At 37.5% G+C, this 25,846-nt stretch overlaps 2 protein-coding genes across 4 annotated transcripts; one reads left to right on the top strand and one right to left on the bottom strand.

The window, feature by feature from the left end:
- LOC147303452 (hepatic lectin-like) lies at positions 1–4,637 on the top strand. Of its 3 annotated transcripts, none has more exons than XM_086280323.1 (7): positions 1–61; positions 187–267; positions 3,295–3,408; positions 3,644–3,740; positions 3,946–4,120; positions 4,225–4,349; positions 4,433–4,637. In XM_086280323.1, the coding sequence occupies exons 1-7, from the start codon at positions 1–3 to the stop codon at positions 4,635–4,637; spliced, it is 858 nt and encodes a 285-aa protein (XP_086136449.1). The 3 variants fall into 3 exon arrangements, with proteins under 3 accessions (XP_086136449.1, XP_086136450.1, XP_086136451.1); XM_086280324.1 differs by having other exon boundaries at positions 3,644–3,709; positions 3,975–4,120; XM_086280325.1 differs by lacking the exons at positions 1–61; positions 187–267; positions 3,295–3,408 and having other exon boundaries at positions 3,670–3,730; positions 3,969–4,120.
- A 1,181-nt stretch (positions 4,638–5,818) lies between these two features.
- Positions 5,819–11,290, bottom strand: LOC147303453 (uncharacterized). The gene is made up of 2 exons (XM_086280234.1): positions 11,229–11,290; positions 5,819–6,451 (listed from the first exon to the last, which is right to left on the bottom strand). Exon 2 carries the CDS (start codon positions 6,435–6,437, stop codon positions 6,048–6,050), a length of 390 nt encoding a protein of 129 aa, XP_086136360.1. The 5' UTR covers positions 6,438–6,451; positions 11,229–11,290; the 3' UTR covers positions 5,819–6,047.
- Positions 11,291–25,846: the final 14,556 nt, after the last annotated feature.

Genomic DNA, 25,846 nt, shown 5'->3' on the forward strand with positions numbered 1-25,846 from the left:
ATGTCTGAAGCTGGAGTGCTATACTCTGATGTGAAGTTTACAAGAGAGAAGAAAGCTAATGGTGAGTTTATCTCATCATTGGAGAAAATCTCCTAAAAATTGTTATTTTTCTTTTTTTTTTGCCTGCATTTAATCACCAGGCTTCATCACTTTGAGCAGAAATCTGGTTTCATATTTTTGTTACAGTTGTCATTTCCTCGTTGCCTGACACCACTTACTCTGAAGTAACAATCTCAAAGACTCAGCGGTCCACAACAGAGTCACTTGGTAAGTATGGAGCAGTAATGATAGATTTTCTTGATTGCATAGTTATATCTTGTGTTATATAATACGCATATGCAGATTGCAGACTGTGTGTGTGTGTGTGTGTGTGTGTGTGTGTGTGTGTGTGTGTGTGTGTGTGTGTGTGTGTGTGTGTGTGTGTGTTTTGCAGTATTGCACAGCAAATCCAGCATGTCCAAATTAACACTGTCGGATTTGATTTCAACACTATTAAAGTCTCTATATGGGTCCAGACCAGAGAGTGTTAATTTAACTCTTTTTGGAGAGTTGGTACGTTAACTCTGATTTAGTGTTAAACACCAAATCTGTCTGGAGTTGATAATTTAACACTTGGTGTTAAGAGTTTATATATTAACTCTCAAAGAGTATTTTAGTTTAACTATGTAAGAGTTATCTTCTAATTAATTCTAAAAAGCGGGAATTTTACTGTTCTGAACTTCTAGAAATTTCTTTTGGAAATAAACATTTACTAAAAAGACGCAATGTTTTTTGAAAAACATTTATTCTGAACTGTGCACCACAATTTCAAAACATTTTCTGAAAGATGTAACAGTATACATGTTCTCACTTTCATTAGAATTGTGTTTATCAAAAGGTCTGACATAGGTGAGCTGGTAAATGCAAATAACAGCATTCTCAACATTTATTTCTTCAATACAATATGCATGTCCTTCATTCATCCCTTTGTGAAACTTCAACGTACTTCTGCTGTCCCCCATATTCCATCTTCACAAGCATATCCTGTGCGGAGATTGAATAAAAATTAGTTGACACTAATTAATGGCACAAATAATCCAGTAATCAATTGCAGCACAGTAAAAAAAAAAAGAAAAAGGAATCCTCTTTGAGCCATTACTTGTGTAAAGTATTTTCCCAAAAGACAAAGACACAGGCAACAGTTAATACTGAACTAAATGTAAAACCTCAACCTTTTTAATTTTTACCTAAACCGTGTGCACAAAACTCTGGAGGGATCTATGCTAACGTAGAACCCAGTCAGGACGCCTGCTACTGCTGTTTGCTCGTTTTGGTTTTTTTTTATGGGCGATCGTTTTCAGGCTTCAAGTAGCACCATTATACCAACATTTCACATTCTACACATTGTTTTAAGTGTATTTGACCAAAAGTTTGACTGAAAATTCACATGCAAGCTTTTTTCAAGGCTGTGGTATTTGCCCGCAAACAATACCTTTCAGCTAGCTAAAACAGAATATTATGCTATCAGCGAGCAACATGGCTAATGCCTTTCACACAGCTTTGTCTCAACTCCAAAGAGCCACAGAAGTAAAAGCTAATAGAAATAATTGAAACAATCTTTGAAAAAATGACTTACCAAGCATGGCAAACAACTCAAATATGTAGAGCAAAAGGTTCTGAAACGGCTTCACTTCAGCTTCGATTGGAGCCTATGGTGCTGTGGGCGGAGTCTGTGAATTTACTCTGTTGGTGTCATAGCTCCTGTAGGAGTTCAGAGTTAAGAAGTCAAGAGTTAATGTTTCCATTGTAACACCTCCAGATTTGACAGAGAAACACTCATTTTTAACGCTCGATTTTAACTACCATCATTTTACACCTCAGAGTTACATTAAAAGAATGTGACTCTACTTAGAGTAAAATTAACTCTATTTTACTATTTTAACTCTATTGGGCGAATGCCCAACTCTTGAGCGATCGTGGCTCAAGAGTTGGGCGTTTGCCTTGTAATCGGAAGGTTGCCGGTTCGAGCCCCGGCTTGGACAGTCTCGGTCGTTGTGTCCTTTGGGCAAGACACTTCACCCGTTGCCTACTGGTGGTGGTCAGAGGGCCCGGTGGCGCCAGTGTCCGGCAGCCTCGCCTCTGTCAGTGCTCCCCAGGGTGGCTGTGGCTACAATGTAGCTGCCATCACCAGTGTGTGAATGTGTGTGTGAATGGGTGGATGACTGGATATGTAAAGCGCTTTGGGGTCCTAGGGACTAGAAAAGCGCTATATAAATACAGGCCATTTACCAGGCCATTTTGCAAGAAGACTATTAACACAAAAACATTTAACACTTTTGAATTTGCTGTGTGCTTTCAATCAGAGTTAATTAATAGAGTGAAGTAGTGTGACTTTACCGAAAAAAGAAACCCAGTCAAAATGTTTTTCACCTGTCAAAATACAATATCTCAGAAAAATATTGGTCAATCACTCTTTGAAAAATAAATAAAAATCTTTTTCACCACTAACACTAAGACATCAAATTCTTTCTACTTTCATCAAAACCTTGAGGACGGACTGTGTTCAGACACAATCATGAAATGTGGCTCTAAATAAATAAATAACTAGAATTGAAATTAAGAAAAGTAAAATGTGAGATATGATAAATGGTGATAAATGTTAAACTACATGCATCAGACAACTGAACAAAGATAATACAGTACAGTAAAGTCATACAACATATGTAGTGGTGAATTTCTATTCATATAGTTCATACTTGTTTCTAATTAGCAAGTTTGAAAGAGAAGTCGACATTTAAAAAAAGAAAAGAAGAGGAAATTGCTCTGAGGAGTGAGATCTGGCTTAACGTGTGGGTGGGTGTCTCTGTGTGCCCATGTCTGCAATTTATTTTGCATTTTAAAAAATGTTGATCATATCTGCTTCACACTTGCTTACATTTTTTTACTGAACCTAGAGACTTTCTTTAATAATCAGATTTCACAGTTTAATCTATTTTGCACTGACATTTGAACAAGGCTGTAAACATGGGGAATGGCTTTCTTTTGAAACAAGCCTCAAACAGTCATTTGAGGAACATTTTTGCTGTTCACTAATGTGTCAGCGGGTGACTTCTTTTTAAAGTGCCAAACCACTGTGGTCACTGTTCTTTTTCTCCTTGTAGTAGCTGATGTTTACTTATAATTTTTCAAACATGCTGAAAGGTCATTGTTGTCTTAAATCAATATGATTATTTTATATGTGTGGTTTGTATAAACTATACATTTATTAACTTTTTCCACATCTCTATAACATTTCTTTCTCTGCTAACTTTTCAGAGGGGTACCAACAAGATGTGTTGAGCAAAAGGTCAAAGGTCACCACAGAGAGATTGGCCTTGCTGGTTGTCAGTGGTCTACTGGCTGCTGCCGTCATTGGTCTTGTTGTTACTGGTGAGTGGATGCGATGCTAGTTCTTCTTACTAGTAAATACACATGGTGTATAATTTATAACTAGCCTTTATAATGTGGGTTTTTTTCCAACTTTTCTTTTTACTTTTTAAGAGCTGTTTTTGTAAAATTGTGAACATTTTGAAAGAATTCAAAAAGAGAATCTGTCTTATTTAAGTAAAAAAACAAAAAAAACAAAAATGACACAGAATAATTTGTATTTTTCTTTTTTAATCAGTGTTTGACAACATAAGATTGAAGCAAATGTTCAAAAAACAAGATGATCTCCAAAACAGAAATGAAAGTGGAAACACAAATGTCTCAGGTAAACGTATGTGAATGTTCTCAGTGATCTAGGCCATTGTAGTTGAAGGAGCTTGGATGTAAGCATTAGAGACTCCAACGTTGCAACGCTGGATTAAACTTTTGGACTGCTGATTGACTCGCCCTCTATAGTGTACACATTGTTTAAAAAGGTTGGCCTCCTGCTGCCTCCAAATCACACAAACATGAACAGTGATTTCATCCACCTGACTTAAGTCGTTGCTGTAATCTCTTCAAAGATCAAGCATGTTATAAATGTGAAGAAGGCTGGGAGCAACATGGAGGAAAGTGCTATTACTTCTCCATCAGTCAATCATCCTGGAACAAGAGCAGAGATGAGTGTAGAGCTAAAAGAGGAGACCTGGTTAAGATAGACAGCAGGGAGGAGCAGGTATGAAACACTTTTCACGTTCTCAAATGTTTTAGCACATCTTTATATTTCACCTTCTCATCACAGAAATTATAAGGTAATTTTAATCTTCTTTTACTGATCAGACTTTCCTGAACAGAAGACTGAGAGATGTAATGACTGAAGCTGAGGACAAGTTCTGGATCGGACTGACAGACTCAGCAGTAGAGGGCAGATGGTTGTGGGTGGATGGGTCACAACTAAATCAAAGGTTTGATTGTTGTGAAAATATATTTGTTAATTTCCTGTATTAAACTTTCACTGAACCAGTTCTGTCTGTTCTTCATATCTTAGTTTGACGTTTTGGAGGATGAAGGAGCCAGACAATTGGAACGGGACACATGGAGAACATCCTGATGGAGAGGACTGTGTGAGGATGGGAGAAAAAAGTGAAGCTGGTAGTCTGGAGTGGTGGTTTGATGCATTTTGCTCAAAGCCTCACAGAAGTATTTGTAAGAAAGCAGGAGTAAGGGGAAAGTTTAAAAAGGTATGTGACTGAAATTCAGTTCAGTCTAATAAACACCAGAGTGGAATGATGCGGTTTATTTTTAAGTTGTCTCACAAACAGAATAAAATCAACATATTAAAATAAAATTTGAGTAATATTTTGCATCTGATATTTTTCCTTTTTGAATTGTTTAATATATACAAGAAATGTGGGAGCACCTGCACAACTTGAAGGAATTATAACATCCCAAAACTTTTTTGATACCCCTGAAATATATGTTATAAGGAAATATATTTGTTGCAAGGAAATAATATTTAGATATTAACTATATACGTATTTTTATTTTGTTACTTTCTTTCTTGGAGTCCTTTTTACAGTTAATCTATAGTAAGGGCTATAATTTTGGACAACTACACTGTTTTTCTGTTTGTTTGTTTGTTTTTTGCCTCCATACACCGCCACAATGAACTATTAAGATGTGAGCAAAGAAAAAGTCAAAAATCATAAATCCAAGTAGCGGGTCTACAATGTGATTATTTTCCTGGTAATTGTTGTGGAAAATTTAACAATAACCTGCAACACATCCAGTGAGCTTGATTTGAAGTGAGCTTAATAAACACATTGCAATGTGTTTATTAAACCACACCAGGACCATCTCTGAATTGTGGCCACCGCCCTTACATCTTATATACGCAGACACAGACACTCTTAAACAAAGAACATTCCACAGCAGATCAACTATTAGCAGATCCTTAACTGTTCAGTCTAAGAAAAGCTCCGACCAACCATCACCTCATCTGCAACAGGATGTCCAGAGCCCTGAGTCTGATGTGGAGGTGCAATAAAACTTGAGCCCCACTTACGATCACATTCCACATGCATACAAACTGGTGACAGGAGTGCTCTTACTATACTAAAGTGATATGGTTGAAATATGTGATTAATACATGAGAAAAGAAATCTGCCACGACATTACTTTCTTGGTTGCCAGAACTGAATCTTCAGATGATTTCTTCTGCACATTGAAAAAACCAGAGGAAGAAATAAACTGAATATTCCTATGCACCCGTCTCTCCTCCTCTCTGGACATCCAATAACCATTGCTGACCTGATGTCCAGCCACATCTTATCATACCTCACTTTTTCTCGTCAAAACTGTGTTTGTCAGCCACTGTATACTCAATGTAATTTCTCTTATTAAGTCACACATTTGCTTAGTCATGCTCTTTTGTTGCAAGAAACTTTATTTCAATTGGTGAAACAGGCAGCAAGTACTGAAGTCTAGTAGAAAGAGTTTACAGACTTTAAGACGTTTGATTTTTTGGTTAATGTGAGCATGATCAAAACCCTGAAAATGGATTTCAGCTCTACTATAACAGTCTACATTGTTAAGCTGTGGTAAATGAAGGCTGCCTATGGACATCAGCTGTCATACAAATCTCTGCATGCCTACTGATTGTTTTAACCAAGAGTATAAGTGTAATGGAGAGTCCCGCCTTTGGTCAGGAAGCAGTCATGCTGATAGGTTCCCACCTTGAGCTGCCTTTGGCAGACTCCCAGCTGATCATCAAAGAGCAAGTCCAAGTCATAAACCTCGAGAGTCAGCATGTCATTTTCCTCAGCATAGAAGTAGGAGAATTCCTCATTCCACCAGGGGTTCGGGTCATTGTAGCGAACAGATGTTTTACCCAGAGAAGTAGAACCACAGGACACCGTGACATAGGCATCTGTGGTTAATAGGATAACGGTGGGAAGATTGCTGGCTCGCAGATCATACACCTTGAGTTGGGCTTCGACCATGATTGAACTGCACATCAGCAGCAAAAGGACGAGGGGCACACTAGAGTCCATGGCTTTGCTGGAGGCTGTGGAGAAGGAAAAGTAGATTTACATTTTAGCCAGGATACCTGGATCGACACAGTCAGCCTTGTGAGGATCTATTTTATATTGGATGGAACACATTTATGCAATCCTCAGCATTGTCTACATATCCTCTGTGGATATTGCAGTGAACGGTGTTCCTGAGTCTGTACAGATTTTTTCACTACACAACTTAAATTGCTAAGCTCATCTGCTTAGCAATTTAATTAAAAACTTTTAAATACATTATTTTTTCATAGTATAATCTTCACGTGCTTTATCCGAAGCACACTTTCTGTGTACTCACTACCTAATTTATAGCCAAAGTATTCACTCACTGTGTTTAGCTTAGCTTAGCTTGTAGCCGACTCGTTAACACCATGGCTACTTCACCTGTCCCTCCTGCACATTGTGTCAGATGTTTAGTTACTCCTCAACCTCCTTTAACAGTAATGATACTTGTAACAAATGTAGCATATTTGCAGCTCTGGAGGCCAGGATTACTGAATTGGAGACTCGGCTTCGCACCCTTCATTCACCCGTAGCTAGCCAGGCCCCTGTAGCTGGTGCAGCCGAAGATAGCATAGGCCCCGCTAGCTGTTCCCCGGCAGACCTCAAGCAGCTGGGGAAAGAGGGTGGCTGGGTGACAGTGAGGAGGAAGCATAGTCTTAAACAGAAGCCCCAGGTACACCACCAACTTGTTCATGTGTCTAACTGTTTTTCCCCACTCGGCAACACACCCGCCGGGGGTCAAACTCTGGTAATTGGGGATTCTGTTCTCAGACATGTGAAGCTAGAGACACTGGCAACCATAGTCAATTGTCTTCCAGGGGCCAGAGCAGGCGACATTGAAGGAAATGTAAAACTGCTGGCTAAGGGTAAACGTAAATTCGGTAAAATCATAATTCACGTCGGCAGTAATGACACCCGGTTACGCCAATCGGAGGTCACTAAAATCAATATTGAATCGGTGTGCAACTTTGCCAAAACAATGTCGGACTCTGTAGTTTTCTCTGGTCCCCTCCCCAATCAGACCAGGAGTGACATGTTTAGCCGCATGTTCTCCTTAAATTGCTGGCTGTCTGAGTGGTGTCCCAGAAACGATGTGGGCTTCATAGATAATTGGCAAACCTTCTAGAGGAAACCTGGTCTTGTTAGGAGAGACGACATCCATCCCACTTTGGATGGAGCAGCTCTCATTTCTAGAAATATGGACAAATTTATTAAACCCCCCAAAATATGACTATCCAGAGTTGGGACCAGGAAGCAGAGTTGCAGTCTTACACGCCTCTCTGCAGCTTCTCTCCTCCTGCTACCCCCCCAAAAACCCATCTCCATAGAGACTGTGTCAGCTCCCAAACAGACAGAAAACAAACTAAAAACCAGCAACAAACAACTTAAACATAAACAATTACAAAGAAAGAACAATAAAGTATCCACATCTGAACCAAAGAGTAAAACAGTGAAATGTGGATTATTAAATATTAGGTCTCTCTCCTCCAAGTCTCTGTTAGTACATGACTTAATAATTGATCAACAAATCGGTTTACTCTGCCTTACAGAAACCTGGTTGCAGCAGGATGATTATGTTAGTTTAAATGAATCAACACCCCCGAGTCATTCTAACTACCAGAAACCTCGAAGCACAGGTGTGGCGGTGTGGCAGCAATTTTTCACACCAGCCTATTAATTAACGAAAGACCAAGACAGGCTTTTAATTCATTTGAAAGCCTGATGCTTAACCTTGTCCACCCCAGCTGTAAAACTCATTGTCAAAATTGACTGAATTTTCCATGTGCATATGTGTAACATGTCATCGGCTTTGCGTGCTATATGGAAAAAACAACAACAACAGTATTGGACAAAGTATTCCAGGACAAAAGCTGGAATACTTTGTGCATCTACATGTCATCATTGTTAGTGCCAAAAAGTTCACAGTATCATTTGCTGAGCCCTCAGGTTTCAAGGAAATGTGTGTGAAAAGATTAGTCTGCTAACAGCTGGTGTTGTTTGGACGGTGTTTCTGTTCACCTTGGTGTTATCACATGCTTTATTAATGGGGTCTTTTCCATAAATGTGACCAACACTGATGACAAGCATCTCTATGCTCTAAAACAAACAAAAAAAAAAACAAAAACAGTTAACCAGTTCAGGGTTGCAAGGGTCTCAAACATAATATTTTCTATTAGAATGCTGAGTTTAAAAAGAACAAGGCAGCAGATTATCTTTTATATTTTCCTCAAATTAATGTGGTAACAAAATGAACTCAGGCATATGAAATAGTACAAATGAAAAGAGTTGATTCACCACACAATGTGATCAGATTATTATTAAAACACAGGAAGTGTGAGCAAAATTATGGGAAACAAATTTAAAGGTTTAAATAGATCTAGATGATAAATTGAAGACAAAAAGATCTTCATTTTATAATATTCTACTATCATTACAATTTAATAAAATTAAAAAACATTTTTCAAAGCGACATTTTTTGTTGTCTTCACATTATAAAACATCTAGCTTAGGCAACAACAGTAACAGCATGATCTTTTTTTTCTTTTTTATTCTCTTTTATCTTTTCTTTTAAAAGAGAGCTGTTTAAAGGTTTAAAGTTTTTCTCCTAAATAGAAATCATTACAGAACGCCTAGTCCTACTTAAAATCCCATTCATTTTTCTTTTCTTTTATCATCTACTCGAACTAAGGAAAACGTTTGACTAACTCAAAGACAATTTCCACGCCTCCCCTGCCTGTCTGCAGAGGCAGTTTTGAATTTAGGAGCGGCAAGATGGCAGCGGTAAACCCTGGCGATTCTCCGGTAAGTATATTGTTTTTTTATCTTCAAGTTTGTCTTTTGAAACGTTAATTTTATTTAAATCCGTTGCTCACGTATAAAGTACACAGACGGGGTCTTTGCTCAACTCGTCTGAGGCGTGTCTCACTAAGCGCTACATGCTAGCATCTCGCTAACCGAGCTACCCTTTACATGCTGTGCTTTAGAAAATAGGATACTCGGTACAAAACCATACTCCGCAGATATTGATAGATAGACGAACACTGCAAATATAATGTTGTAAACGAGAACGGCCAGACCATCTTGATTGAATGTAACTTCGCTCCACACAAGTTTTGTGGTGGACATATTCATATTAGTATCTAATAAATGATTAATTCTTAGATTTTATTGAATGTTAATTTATAAATTGTTTCTGTCTTTATGTGTTTGTTTCAGATTATGCAAGATGAAATTATTCAGTCAGCAAGACACTTGCTGCAGTTACTGACATCATCCAACTGAACTGCTGCTGTGATGAATCAGAATACAAGGTACTTTAGCAAGACTTATGAGTTAATGCTACATTTAACTAAAATGCTATATTTTTTGTGTCCAATATTGTCTCCATATGATTTTGTTTTTTTGCAACATCTTGCAGAGAACAGAGTCAAGGTGGCCAGGGTACCAGCTTGGTCAACCCTGAAAGACCATCCGTTCATCAAGAAATGACCAGGTGAAAAAGTCATAAACTAAACGCATGAGCATGGAATTTAGGATGCAACTTTATATCTTACCTGCTCTACACTCAGGGCTTGAATTACAACAACAGTCAATCACATTAAAAAAAAAATACTTTTGGTAGTTCTGTGTCTCTGTCTCTCTCCTCCAAACCCAGATGGCTGCTGGTACTGAACCGGGTTCTGGTTCTGCTGGAGGTTTCTTCTTGTTAAAGGGGAGTTTTTCCTCTGCACTGTCACTTCATGCTGCTCAGTGTGAGGGATTGTTGAGGTTGAGTCCATATGTCCTGGGAACAACTGCTGGGCAATGACACCATGCAGTCTTCTGGGATTCCTTAGATACAAAACCTGTGAACTGCACTTGTCCTTGGTCTCCACAGCTCACCTTTATACAGTTTTTTTTTTTTTTTTTTGCAGAGGGAAGAAATTTTCCTTTTTGACTGAAGTGTGTGGCTTGTGTATTGTGTTTTTGTGATGTTAAAGACTTGTTGCTGTCTACAACATAGAAAGTGGAGTTACAATCTCACCAGCGATTAGAGCATTGTCTGTATGAGATGGTTGTGTGCTAAAATCGTAGTAGATCATCAGTGTGTGAAATAGTTATTCCCCGTTCTGGTGCTCAGTGTCAACGTCAGCGGGTTGTTTTGAGTTGCTGCTGTGTGACTGGCTAATTAGATTTTTGCTTTAACATACAGCTATACCTAATAAAGTGGCTACTAAGTCAATCAGTCAATGGCCACAAAGTCATCAGATCTGACAGATGTGTAGTAGAAAAACAAGCAGTTGACATTTTAGAAGAATAAATACATTTACATATTACAGAAGTATAAAAAAAAGAAAACTATTAATGCTCCCGAACCTTGTCAGTAAATGCAACATTTGTTTTAAACATTACTGCACTGTAAGTGTGTCCTATGGCACGTGTGTACTCATGTACTTATGTCCTTGTAGCCGTCTGCAGATGGACCTTTGTTGTACACGATTTTTCTTATTATTTTTTTCTATTTTTAGTTTTCTAATATATAATATCTCAATTTCACATTTGTGCTGCTGTAATAAGTGAATTTCCCCAATGTGGGATTAAATAAAGTCCATGTCTATGTAACAGCATGATCTAACTCATCTGATTATTATTAGTTTGGATCCATCTTATCTTTGATGCACAAATTTCTTTTACAGCGCAGGCTACTCTGATTGGATTAGAACAATGAAAACCTTGTAATGTACACTTTTAATTTGAGAAAAAAGCAATAAGGCAGTTCTAAACTCTTACCTGTAGCTCGATCTTGTCTCTCACCACATTACCTGCTGTTAGGGACGTTTTAGAGGCTGACTTATCAGCTTTATGTCAACAATACAATGGCCACACAACCTGCTCCACTCTCACCATTATATAATATGAATCTTACAGGAATAAAAAAAAATTATATTCTCATATTTTTGAGCACTTCTTTGTATTTTTTTCCAGTACAGAAGTGTCATAATTCTGCTTCCTTTTGACCCAGCATTTTGAGTTTGTTATATCCTAGTGATGTTTTGGTTTATGTTCACGTGTATTTATAGTCTTATTCTATTTTTGCATTTCTTTTAGTCCCTGTTCAGTTCTTGGATTATTAGGTTTTATTATTATCATGTTCTCCTGTTTACATGTTTGCTGTGTCTAGTTGTGTTTCCCCTGTGGCGTCATGATAATTTGCTTCAGCTGTGTTCTTATAATTTCCCAGTCTAGTTTTGATATTCCTGGAGAGAAGACTAAGAGACATAATATATTGTGTGGAAGTGTAGAAGCAACACACATCCATCCAAGGTACAGTCTGAAAAAAAGAGCAATGAAGATTATGAATAAAACCACTTCAAGAGAACCATCAAATCTGCTTTTTTAGTAAAATTAATATTTTCAAATTTAAGGATTTGGTCAACCTCAAAACTGCACAATGTACAAAACAGCAAACATCTTTTCAGTAAATGACACTTCCATTTTTTTGTTGTTGCTCCCTCTCATATATACGAGGGGCAGTTGAAGATATTGACATTGATGTGGTGGTAATTCAACTGCAAGGTGAAGAGAAGAGAGCTTTAAATAGATCTGAGTGGTCATTATCAAACAATAACAAGACTGCAAAATGAACCTGCATGTGTTTTTACACACACAGTGTGGAGGAGGTTTAGTCACTTTGTGGTTTCAGTAGAAGTTGTGACGAAGGAAACCACAGATAGAAAAAAAAAATGACAACAGCTCCCTAAGGTTGAAGTGTGGCAAATTTGCTTCTCTTTTGTGAAACGTTTCCCTTTATTAAAAAAAAGAAAAAAGAAATTGCCACCACAAAGGTTTAAGCAACGACACAGTATGTACTTTTAAAGCTGAAAAAAGTGGAAAAGGAAATACTTATGAGTGTAGACATTAAATAAATAGCTCTCAATACTACAAAGATATATTTTTTATGTTTATCCGAACTGTTATGGGAAGCAGGGCACTGATTACTGTTAATCTCCACAGACTCAAGAAGTCAATTTTCACAGCTATAGGCCAATTATGAGTTGATACTGTTGATATTTTTATTCATTGATTTAGCACACAACTAGGCTAGGTTATGTAGATCCTTTTCTCTTTACTTATGTTGGTAAAATGATCATTGAAGCTACTGCAATTTTGCCTGACAACATTTTTATGACAGCTATATTTGCCTGTACTTTCATATATATCATAATACATTGACACTCAATTCTCTGTCTAGAGAACACTGGTTAGCTAATGCTGTTGTCAAGTACCCTATCACTAGCAAACAAACAGCAAGCCAAACGATTAATTCATATATGAAATTCCAATGTTACATGAAAATATGTATAATGCTTACCGGCTATTAAAGAAAAGTATCTTGAAATCCAAAGAATTCAAATTGCTGGATCAGCGGATAGAGGCGGTTTCTCACAAGTGCAGTAGTTTTTTAGTTTTTTTTTTTTTTCTTTTAAGGCGTTTTTTTCCCGAAGTTGCAAAAGTTTGACGTCACAACAATGAGCTCCATCACTTGCAATGTTGAATCTGGAACAACATTAATTATGACGATGTGGGAACAACACCAACATGAGGATATCAGATCATGTGGTAACTTCAGGTTTAACCCTTTTTTCTGTGTGAAGGTAGTTAACTTCTTCCTGGAATAGATTTAATTGTAATTGCGGTTTTCTTTTGTTCTGCTTTTTAGCTTAAAAGAGGAATGTTTGAATACTCAAAAGATTTTTTAATCAAGTTCTGAATACAGCCAAGAAGAATATGCTACTAATGCAAATTCAGCTACAACCTTTGTGAGGCATCTGCTCACAGCAGTCTTCCCTGTGGAAATACTGCTAGTGAGCAATCTTCGAGGGGGAAAACGAGGCAGAGGAGATGCACGTTTACCGCTCGACAAAAATAAATTGGATGCCATCTACAGTAAGTTTTTAGCTTTTTATGGCATGTTTTCGCAGTTGTCCACACTTCTGGCATTTAAAGATAACAAAGGACCAATGAAAAACAAGGGCCACACATATGAAGAATATCTTCTTAACATTTATGCATATATTATTGTTGATGAAGAAAGGCCTCCACCAAATAGAGGATTCTAGTTGATCTTTTTTGAGTTATATCCAGATGAATGAATGGTCTTTTCGTGACATACTATTGTAGGCCTTAGATTTCTCTGGTGTTTCATTTCCTTTATGGTGCATTTTGTTTGTCCAACTTCAAAGTAACAAATGATGGTAGATAAGTATTTTACATTCTGAATGTTCTTGCATTGGATGTATTTCAGTGACTGCGTTTACATGCAGCCGATAACCCATTCAAAACTGGAATGTTAGCAATAACCCGGTCACACATGGCTTTAAAATACTGGCAAAAATCCAAATATAAGTTTTGGAGTTACCAAATATTTTGGTGAGAAAAGGGTCATGTAAAACCTCTATCGGCATATCGCCATCAAAATGAAAATGGATTTGTGTTTTGCACATGTTCTATTCCCACGGAATCCTGGTCTTTTGAGTAGAGGAACTTTGCGTATGTGCCGTCTGGCTCTCTGTGACTCTCTCATCTCATGCATGTGAATGAGTTATTCCGAATGTTTCAGAAACCTGAATAGTGAGCCTCACTCAACCATAACCTGAATATTGGCTGTATGTAAATGTAGTCAATGTAGTGAACCTCTCCATGCATCGTCTGCAAATTTCAAAGCTGGCACCATTAGATATTAAGACTGATTAATGCAGGATCATTGCACTATTGTTTAAGATCATTGGGTTCTTTTACACTACTAATTCAGTTCTTGTCATCACCCCCCCCCCCCCCCCCCCCTGCATTTTTGTACATATACAGTGGGGCAAAAAAGTATTTAGTCAGCCACCGGTTGTGCAAGTTCCCCCACTTAAAATGATGACAGAGGTCAGTAATTTGCACCAAAGGTACACTTCAACTGTGAGAGACAGAATGTGAAAAAAAAAATCCATGAATCCACATGGTAGGATTTGTAAAGAATTTATTCGTAAATTAGGGTGGAAAATAAGTATTTGGTCACCTCAAACAAGGAAAATCTCTGGCTCTCACAGACCTGTAACGTCTTCTGTAAGAAGCTTTTCTGTCCCCCACTTGTTACCTGTATGAATGGCACCTGTTTGAACCCATCATCTGTATAAAAGACACCTGTCCACAGCCTCAAACAGTCAGACTCCAAACTCCGCCATGGCCAAGACCAAAGAGCTTTCGAAGGACACCAGGAAAAGTATTGTAGACCTGCACCAGACTGGGAAGAGTGAATCTACAATAGGCAAGCAGCTTGGTGTGAAAAAATCAACTGTGGGAGCAATCATCAGAAAATGGCAGACATACAAGACCACTGATAATCTCCCTCGATCTGGGGCTCCACGCAAGATCTCATCCCGTGGGGTCAGAATGATCATGAGAACGGTGAGCAAAGATCCCAGAACCACACGGGGGGACCTGGTGAATGACCTGCAGAGAGCTGGGACCAAAGTAACAAAGGTCACCATCAGTAACACACTACAACGGCAGGGAATCAAATCCCGCAGTGCCAGACGTGTTCCGCTGCTGAAGCCAGTGCATGTCCAGGCCCGTCTGAAGTTTGCCAGAGAGCACATGGATGATACAGCAGAGGATTGGGAGAATGTCATGTGGTCAGATGAAACCAAAGTAGAACTTTTTGGTATAAACTCAACTCGTCGTGTTTGGAGGAAGAAGAATACTGAGTTGCATCCCAAGAACACCATACCTACTGTGAAGCATGGGGGTGGAAACATCATGCTATGGGGCTGTTTTTCTGCCAAGGGGACAGGACGACTGATCCGTGTTAAGGACAGAATGAATGGGGCCATGTATCGTGAGATTTTGAGCCAAAACCTCCTTCCATCAGTGAGAACTTTGAAGATGAAACGAGGCTGGGTCTTCCAACATGACAATGATCCAAAACACACCACCCGGGCAACAAAGGAGTGGCTCCGTAAGAAGCATTTGAAAGTCCTGGAGTGGCCTAGCAAGTCTCCAGACCTCAACCCCATAGAAAATCTGTGGCGGGAGTTGAAAGTCCGTGTTGCTCGGCGACAGCCCCAAAACATCACTGCTCTCGAGAAGATCTGCATGGAGGAATGGGCCAAAATACCAGCTACTGTGTGTGCAAACCTGGTAAAGACCTATAGTAAACGTTTGACCTCTGTTATTGCCAACAAAGGTTATGTTACAAAGTATTGAGTTGTTTTTTTGTTATTGACCAAATACTTATTTTCCACCCTGATTTACGAATAAATTCTTTACAAATCCTACCATGTGGATTCATGGATTTTTTTTTCACATTCTGTCTCTCACAGTTGAAGTGTACCTCTGGTGCAAATTACTGACCTCTGTCATCATTTTAGGTGGGGGAACTTGCACAACCGGTGGCTGACTAAATACTTTTTTGCCCCACTGCATATAGGTGCAACCCTTGAGAAGTGGCCTGGGACCCATCCTTCCAGCATTGGTACTACAATCAATGCCAAGATCACAGAACTCCGGGCCAGAAATAAAAATGTCTCTGTCACAGCATCCCCATAACTTGACTTTCAATGTCTCGTTTGGCATGTTATTATAATGCCAATTCATGTTTTATCTATTAAAGATAGATTGTTTGTTTTGTTTTTTAAGTGGGCAGGTTTTTTACTTATGTTAGCAGGTAAAAGTTCCACAAATTTGCAGCAAAAAGGTATGCAGCTTAGCATGCTCTTTAAACAATAGAGCTTAGATTTGGTTAAATATTTCTGTGAAATATCAGTATGTGACTGTTATATCAGAATAATAAAAGTTAATTGAATTTAAAGATTGCCCAGTATTCATGTTTTTTGTTTTTGTTTTCTTCAGTATTACAATACATTGACTGCCGACCTGTCAAAGAAAGTTATGTTGGCTTACGAGTTTGTCTTTGCATTGCTAGTTTTTAACTGATGTTGGTCAAGCAGGGGCAAATGATACTGTTGTCTTTTTCATATGTGAGATTTTTTTTTCTAGTAATGTTAATTTGTATAAAATTAATAATTAAGTTTATAGGTTTTTTATGAGATGAGATTTAAGAATTCTTAGAAGAAAAATGTAAAAAAAAAAAAAAAAAAAAAAGTTTACCATAAAAATGTATTGCCTAAACATAAAGAGAAAACATATGTAATCTAACATATTCTTAGAATATATGTATTAAAAGCATTTAAAAAAAAGAGATTGCCCTGCAAACTACATTTACTTTACATATAAAAAAAATGTATCTAACAGATTTTGTTCATATATGTAAAGCATATGTCTTTATGACAAATGTACTAAAAAAACTATGCAAAAAATTATATGGAACATCTATGGAATACATACTTTGACATGTACTTTCCTTATATAACTTATGTGATCCTCTTTATTATCATGTATGAAAGTAATCCGAAAGTGGCCACTTTCAGGAGTAAATCATACAAACCTTATATGATTCACTATATATGGAGCAAATTAAAGCTGATGCAAATCTTTTCTAAGTTTTTTCTATTTCTTTAACATATGGGTATGTTCCGACAGTGACAGTTCAGCAGAAAGTACAAGTATGAGAAAAAGTAAGAGGAAATTACACAACTAAAAATATAAACCCATCTCTCAGGAACATACAAAGAGAAGCTGTCTTAAAAGGCACTCTCAGAGAACGGATGCAAGTTCTATAACAGCAACTACTACTAGAGATAGTTTTGAATCACGTGATTTTGAAGAGCCCTTGTCTGGGTTAAATAAACCTGGAGAAACCATCTCAGCTGTAGATCTGTTATGGTCATGACACTTCAACAAAAAAAACCCAAACAAAAAACATGGTGGTGGACTGTACAAGAAAAACATTTTATTGTTGTTTTTGCTTTAAACCATAGATCAAAATGGCACGCCATTTGGGATCCAAACAAAGATAAACCCAAAGTGTTGAGAGCAATCAAATTCCCCAAGGAATCCAAAGAGCCAAGATTGCAGTTTACTTTACTGACTAACAAAGGTAACCGGGCCCATAATAATCGTGTGCTTGAAAAAGGAAAAGGTCTAGTGATACCACCTCAACAATGTTGTGCATTAGTGAAGGCCAGTGACTACCTAACTGAGAATTACCTGAAGAGAAAATCCCTTTGGAGGTATATGTAAAGATGTCATCTGAACGAAATAATCAAAGCCATGAAGCCTGGAACATCCAGGGTACAGTCTATTTGTTAATATGCTGAACCACTCCCAAGTGGTGTAAATGAACGGTTTTGGAAACTGGTCCTGGATAAGACTGGCGATGAGATCACCAATGTTGTCCACAGTGAGAAAAACATACTGAAACTTGGGGAACACCTCTTCAGTAAGCTTTGACACGATGTTGCAAAACATGAATCACAGGGCGACCGTGGCTCAGGGGATAGTAAAGGTATAGTAATCATTCCCAACTATTTTCAGTTGAAGATGATAAAGGATTCAGAAAGTTTATTCATGCAGGCCTATATGACAGAGAATGTGCATCTTCTTTTTGTTTTCATATTTTAATTTATATTTAAAATATTTTTTGTGTTCACTGTAAATTTGTTTAAAAGGAAAAAGCTGAAAATTTAAAAAGTTATAATGTGAAATGTAAATAGTTGGTTTTTGTATTGTATGATTTACTTATTACATTTTATGTGGAGTGAATAAATAAAAGTATATTTACGGTGGCCCCTAGAGACAAAGCACATACAAACTCCAAAGCACGTGAAAACTCTATAGCACGTACAAACCACAACATTAGTGCTCCAGGATGCTAGGCGCAGTGTTGAGCATTCGTTACCTAGAGGCTACACAAGCTAAGAAGTACCAACGATTGGATTTGGTGTGTGGTAGTAACAGGTAAATGAACTTTTTTTTTTTTTAATTATTTGAATATATAGGACTGCTTGTGTATAAGTACACAAACAATACACATATGCTTTCAATTGTGTAATTTAAGTGATCTAGGTAGCGCTGTTTTGGAAGTTCAGTTAACTCTAGAAATATATTTTGGACTTTGTACGTGCTTTGTCTCTAGGTGCCACCGTAAATATTTATATATAAACATATATAAATAAAACTCCTTTTTTACATTAGTAATTCCTGTTGTGCATAATTTTATATTGTTGTTAATAATAAATTAATTAAAGTAACAAAACAACCCGAAGAGCTGGTTGGGAGCCGAAAGAGCCGGTCTTCTAAAAAGAGCCGGAAATCCCATCACTAATGTGGACGGAGATATTTTTTTCAAAACTCCACTTGTGGACAGAATGTTTTTTTTTTTTTTTTTTTTTTTTTTTTTTTTTTTAACTAAAACGGACAATCTCTGTTTTCAAAAATACCCGTGTACGTGTGGACGTAGCCTTAAATAACAGAAAAACAAACTATCTTTATGGCGTGATTATTTTACACGGTTTTTTCCCCCCTGTGTAATAATATTCAACATTGCTATCAATACATTTTTCAAAAAATGCCTCTTTGTGCAAAATGGGTTTAAAAACGTAACTGTGGGATACTGTTTGTCCGTGATTTGGACAGCCCATGGACTAATGCCAAGAGTGTGCAAAGCAGTAATCAGAGCAAAAGGTATTTTGAAGAATCTAAAGTATTAAACGTGTTTTGAGTCATTTCAGACTTGTTTACTACAGAATTCCATATTTCATCCATTCATCTACAATGAACATAGGCATGAAAATAAAGAAAAACAATTAAATGTGAAGGTGTGTCCAAACCTTTGACTGGTAGTGTATGTGTATGATTCCTGATACATCAGAGATAAGAATGAACTGTTTTAGTTTGCTTTTAAAAACACAAATAGCAAATATTAGTTTTAAAGTCATCTGAAAAATTGGTTTACAGGTGAATCTCTGGATTACAGAAGAAATGCACTAATGTTGGAGAGCAAAAGGACCCACATCCAGTTGATGGTAATCTGTTAAATTAGGGGAAATATGTCTGGGGACATTCTGCAGGTTTTAGATCTCACCCTGGGTCAACACACCTGAATCAAATCATTAGTTCGTTACCAGGCCTCTGGAGAACTTCAAGACATTTTGAGAAGGTAATTTAGTCATTTAAATCAGCTGTGTTGGTCAAGGACAAATCTAAAACCTGCTGCTTAGTTTTCTGTCTTCATTTATGTTGGAAGTGATAGCAGAGCTGTACGTTTTAATTTTTTCAGATTGGACCTAGATTACTCCACGAGGCTCCTGACTACGGTAGCCATAATGCTCCGACAATCCATCAAGTGCAGCTTTGTAGCTTACCAAAGTCCTACTAAAAGATTTGACAGATTTGAGCGCCATATACCTCATAAAATCGGTTCGAGGTCAGTAAGCACAACTAATTCATACATAAAGCGTACAAGATTATAAGGCACACTGTAGATTTTTTTTAGAAAATTAAAAGGATTTTAAGTGCGCCTTGTAATGGGAAAAATACGGTACTTAAATTTACAACACAGCAGAATCAAATGGTTGAATCACCTCTTAAGCATGCCATCAAGTTTGGCAAAGGCCCAGCAACAGGCCATTTATTTGATCAGGTGTGTCAGAACAAGGATGCATCTAAAAGCTGTAGGACATTAGAGCAGGGTTTTCCAGCTCCAGTACTCTAGAGGTTGTGGTCTTCCAAACAAAAGGATTCTCATTCAAACATCAAGGTTGCGATGTGTCTTAAAGGTCTAAGTGCTTGCTAGTGATGTGTGGATCGATACTGAAATATCGATTCCTCCGATACCAGTCATTTATGTTCTAGAATCAATTCTCACATTAAAATATCAATATTTTAATAATTTAGGGTAAATTTGTAGTTTATCATTAACAGGAACACAGTGGAAAGAAGGGTTAGGATCAACCCTAAGTAAAGTCTCTGTGGTCTCAAATTGTAAAAATTCCAAAAAATAATTTAGAATTCTTAAAGACTGCAAAGCTTTTCTTCATTCAGTGATGTAGTTTTGTGCTGTTAGGGTTGAAGTTTTAGTTGGCTACACAAGTGAAAAAGTCTCACTCAGGTACATGGTTATAATAAAAATAATAATAAAAAGTAGGCCTTTCAACATAGTTTTTTATCCTGTTTTCCCCATTAGGTATGCTGGATTAAAAGACACCACTGATGGCAGAGGGTGAGGTGAATCACAGAGACTCACGGGTAAACTCCTCAATGATTTTTACATATTTCCTATAAATCATAAAACAGTCTCTCTGAGATGAACTACACTGCCAAAAGTATTCAGTCACACATCTAAATAATTGAATTCAGGTGTTTCAGTCACTTCCATGGCCAAAGGTTTTATAAAATCAAGCACAGGTATGCAAACTGCTTCTACAAACAGTGGTGAAAGAATGGATTGCTCTCAGGAGCTCGGTGAAGTCCAGTTTGGTTCTGTGATAACTCCTTACGCTTTCCATATGCCCCTGTCACGTGGCGTGTGCTAACCATTTCAAAGCAAGAGCCATAAAAAGCATGTAGCAAATTTGTTGTGGAAGAACTTGGGAAGCCTGTACAGGATTGTAATATGATCTGATACAACACTTTTCAGGTGAATTGGGGGACAGACTGCAAGCCAGGCCTTTTTGTCCAACGTTAGTGTGTGATCTCACAAATGTGAGAAAAGTGAATGCGTTTGGCATATAGTGTACGTAGTCCTAGCAGAACATGAAATGAAATGCTTTTAATTTGTTCTCTAAGAACAAACAGACCCCAGGGTGAATTTTGAAAATAATCTATTTATTCACTGCTATCTGGCATTTACGTGACATGAACACCAGGGCCTTGTTTAAGAAAAACTTCAAAATCAGAGTAACTATCCGAACATGTAAATCAAAACCAGCACCTCCATTTTGGCGCTGATCTATTCGTCCTGGGCTAAAGAATATGAATGTATATATGTTAGTACTGACCAAGAAGGTCATTTTAAGGAAGAGCAAATAAAGAGCGATTTTAATGTCATTGCTCCACATGTGCATCTGCTAAAAACCTAAAAGTTCAAATCTGTGAATTTGTTCACAGATTTGTTTTTTGTTTAAAATAGCAACATTAAGCTAAACAGGAAACTCACAGAAACATACAACCAGACACACAGACGACCCAATACTGAATAGAGGAAGACAAAGGACTTAAATAAACAAAAGGATAATGAGAGGCTGAGGAACAGATGGGAACACAGCTGGGACAAATCAGACCTAAGGAGACAAGGGGAAGCAAAATTAGACATACTGCACACAGGACAGGGACTTTCACAATAAAACAGGAAACAATGTGGAACATAGACATGACAACACAAGCTTGACAATTAGAACATGGAACACGCAGACATGAAATACCTGAGGAGACAAAGAACACAGGAAGAGACTGAAGCATGGGCATAATAGAAAGTAAAATACAGAGGAAAAGACAGACTATATAGGCGACAGGAAAAGACTCGTAAATCGTGGAGACATGGATGAAACAAAATCCTAATTAAATAATACTGCAAGAACTATATATTATGTTAAACTAACGTAAGAAAAATTTAAAAAAACTAAATAAACTCAAAACACTGGGTCACAGACCCAGGATTATGACAATTCCAGCATTAGATGACTACAATGACTCTATCTACTGTTTTAAGCTAAACATAATGGTTTAAATTGACTCAGAGTTTCTTTCCTCATCTCTGAATTAACAGGTAGGCATAATTTGTTAAGTGAAAGTGCCAGGTTCATGTGAATCATCTTTAGATTCATCCTGTGTGGGTCTGCTATCATGTGTCCCATCCTCTCCAGATGCTGCCGCCATCTGTTTTAAGAGAAGACAACAATATGTCTATCAATTTTTGATAGATTGTGGAAGCACTGAAACTGAGGATGAATTTCACTTCTCTTTGTGGCACAGGACGCCCAGATTTGTTTTTCATGGCTACCTTAGGAATCCTTTCACATTCTTGTTCTTCCTCCTCTTCTGAATAGCCTTCAGATTCATCCTGTGTGGGTTTCCAGTCATCTGCCCCATCATCTTCAGATGAGCTCACAGACTGCTTTTAGAGCAGAAAAATATATATTTTGCTCATTTTCCATGGATTTGTGAAAACAACATATTTACATCGTTAACTACAGGAGAAGAAACTTAGCTGGATTTTTCTTGCCCCCTTAGGAACCCATTCTCTTGCTTCATTCTCCTCCACACCTGTCCTATCGCTTTTAGAAAAGATCACCATCTGTTTTTAGAAAAGTAACAAAACAAAACATAAAAAATAAAATAATTTCCAACAGTGCATTTTGAGGTCTAAGCATCCCAGAAACTGCACAGACATATGTCAGACATAACTTAAAACCACCAGTATAGGTTTATAAAGGCCCTGAGGGGAAAAACTACGTTTCCCACGGAATATTACGTTACTTCCGGTTTTGGCAGGCAATGGCAGACATGCATCCTTTTTGTTTTTCTTTTGTTTTGTTTTTTTAACTTTGGTCGCCAACGGAGAGTGTTTGGTAGTGCTGTCCTCAGAAAACACCGTTTGTACTGTTTCTTTTGTTTTGAATCATAACTCTGGCCTATTAACACAATTAAGAAAATATCATTTGAAGTCCGCACTTTCAACACAAGTTGAAATGGAGACTGGGGCTGTCTCCCAATTCAGAGACCACACGCTTGAAGTATGCATTTTGAGTGCAATTACGTCACCGCCACGTGACGACTGTCCCAACTCGAAGTGTACTTCAAATGCGTACTCCAAATGCGCTGTCGAATTCCCCAAATATCAAGCGTGGTCCGGTGCACGCTTCGTGGTCCCATATATCCCACAATTCATAGCGCGGCGGTGGGTGTGGATAATTTTGCCGCAAAATACGGCAGAAGGGAGCGCCGAAGAGTGAACTGTCAAAAGTAAGTACTGAATACTATGTCACTTATTTATGTGCGAATGTTTAATAATGAAGAACATTAAAACATTACTGTTGGCCACATGTTGGCAAAGTTACGTAACATTAGTGATGTTTGTACTTTCAGCGTTAACTTGGTTTTAAAGCCTCTACTTCTAATTTTATATATATATATATATATATATATATATATATATATATATATATATATATATATATATATAGTCGACCTTAATCTTACAGAGAATGTGAGGATTTGATACACGATTTTGCATAAAATGAGAATCACGATTTTTTTGGCTTAGAATTGAGATCACGATTCTCTCACGATTTTCTTTTCCAGTATAAATATTTATTGCGCTTATTAACTGCACATCAACTTCGTAACAGTTGAGACTGAACATAAAAACAATAAATAAACATAAAAACAACAAATGTCTCACATTTTGTTGTTGCCGCAAAATGTTGTACTGCTTGAAATTCCGTCTCCACCGTTGCTCGACGCTGCGTGTATAGAGCAGGTAGTGCAACAATAGAAAAATAGTTGCGGGACGGCACTGTGTAGCGTTTGTCTAGGGTGTTGATCATTTTCCTAAATCCCTCGTTTTGCACAGTGTTGATGGGAGCCATATCTTTGGTCAGGTGATAAGTGATAGCCTCCGTAATTTCTTTGTGCCTGCGGGAGTTCGACGGGTATAGGGAAGCGCTGTATAAGGTTCCCGTTATTGATGTTTGGGTGGTTGACCGGGACGGATTTTGTCCAGTCACTTTCTCATCATCCCTGACGTGCTCTCCGTTGTTTTTTCCCTGCCAATTTTAGCAGCCAGCCTCTGTATCACGTGGTATAAGGCTCTGCCCTTGTCATTTGTTGAGCAGGAAGAGTGAGCGATTGTTTTCATGCAGATTTAGTCCTGGAGCAAAATGCGGTACAATCGTCGTCTTTTTTTTTTTTTTTTTTTTTTTTTAGCAGTGTACATCAGTCTTTCTCACTGACTGACACTGGGACTTTGATTTTATGGACGTTTGAATTCTTGTTTGTGTTTTCATCGGTGTTTGATATTTAGGTTTTGGTTTTGTTTGCGTCATTAACTCTTGTTGTATTTTAGTGCAAGTTGGTATTTATAGTCCGGTCAGTGTTTTCTGTCTCATCTTCCATTGTCTTTTCCTTTTTCTATTTTTACTTCCTTCTTGTCTTCCACGATCTCCTTTTGTTTATAAATCGTCCTGTCCTTGCTCTCAGTAACTGTCTCAGCGTCTTTTCACCTTCTCTTGTGTGCTACTTGTTGCTCCCTTGAAGTCTACAGATTTGCTAATCTTTGCTGTTTGGTGCCATTTTGGATTTGCATGAACTGAAATAATTATTATTACATTCTGTTTGTTTCTTGGAATCCTTTTTTACAGTAAATATACAGTTCAGGCCATAATTGTTTGGACAACACAGTTTATGTATTTTGGCTCCATATACCGCCACACTGAAATATTAAGATGTGAGCAGAGAAAGCATTGGTTGCTATAATTTCAAAGCTCAATCTTCAGATGATTTCTTCTGCACATTACAAGCACTAGAGGAATTGACAACCCAAATAAGCACCCCTCTCTCCTCCTCTTCTCCTTCTCTCTGGACATCCAATCACCATTGTTGACACACAATAAGCTGATGTCCAGCCACACTTTATCATACCTCACTTTTACTCTTCAAAACTCTGTGTTTGTCAATCACTGTAATCTCAATATAATTAATTTTATTAAATCATACATGTCAAACATTGTCTGAATATTTACTTAGTCATTGTTTTTTTGTTGCAAGAAACTTTATTTTGATTGGTGAAACAGAGCAGCAGTACTGAAGTGTAGTAGAAAGAGTTTACAGACTTTAAGAGGTTTAATATTTTTGGTTAATGTGAGCATGATGAAAACCCTGAAAATGGATTTCAGATCTCATATAACAGTCTACATTACTGTGGAGAAGGAACAATAGAGCTTTACATTTTAGCCAGGATACCTGGATTCAGCCCTAGTGAAGGTCTTAATATTATGTTATTATTATATATTATATTGGATGAAGCACATTTATGCAATCCTCAGTGATGTCTGTATATCCTCTGTGTATATAGCAATGGACTGTGTTCCTGAGTCTGTTCAGGCTTTTTCACTACACAACTGTGTCTGTTTTTAAGTGCTCCAAGTGCTCCAGGGTCATTAAGTGGCTTATCGGTTGTATTTTTATCCTACCTGTTTACTCAAAACCTCCTCCCTGTACAGACTTTATAACCATGTCAACTTTCTTCTCCTTTACTTTTCTCATAACTACTACACAATAGACTCCACTCTCAAAATTAAATGCATCTGTGGGTTGCAATAACCTGCAAGTTTTAAGATCTTGAGCTCATCAAAATGAGAATATTTAATTTCTTTTAATTTTCTTTTTTGCTTTTCCTAACAGTAAAACTGAGTGATCCACTTCCACTATTCAGTAGTTTGGAAACTGAGCAGTAGGCCATTATA

The sequence above is a fragment of the Aulonocara sp. 'chitande type north' Nkhata Bay genome, linkage group LG22 (assembly GCF_057382095.1).
Source record: "Aulonocara sp. 'chitande type north' Nkhata Bay isolate Kocher_YH1m ecotype deep benthic linkage group LG22, A_spYH_male_GT1.1, whole genome shotgun sequence".
In the NCBI taxonomy this organism is placed as follows: Eukaryota; Metazoa; Chordata; class Actinopteri; order Cichliformes; family Cichlidae; genus Aulonocara; species Aulonocara sp. 'chitande type north' Nkhata Bay.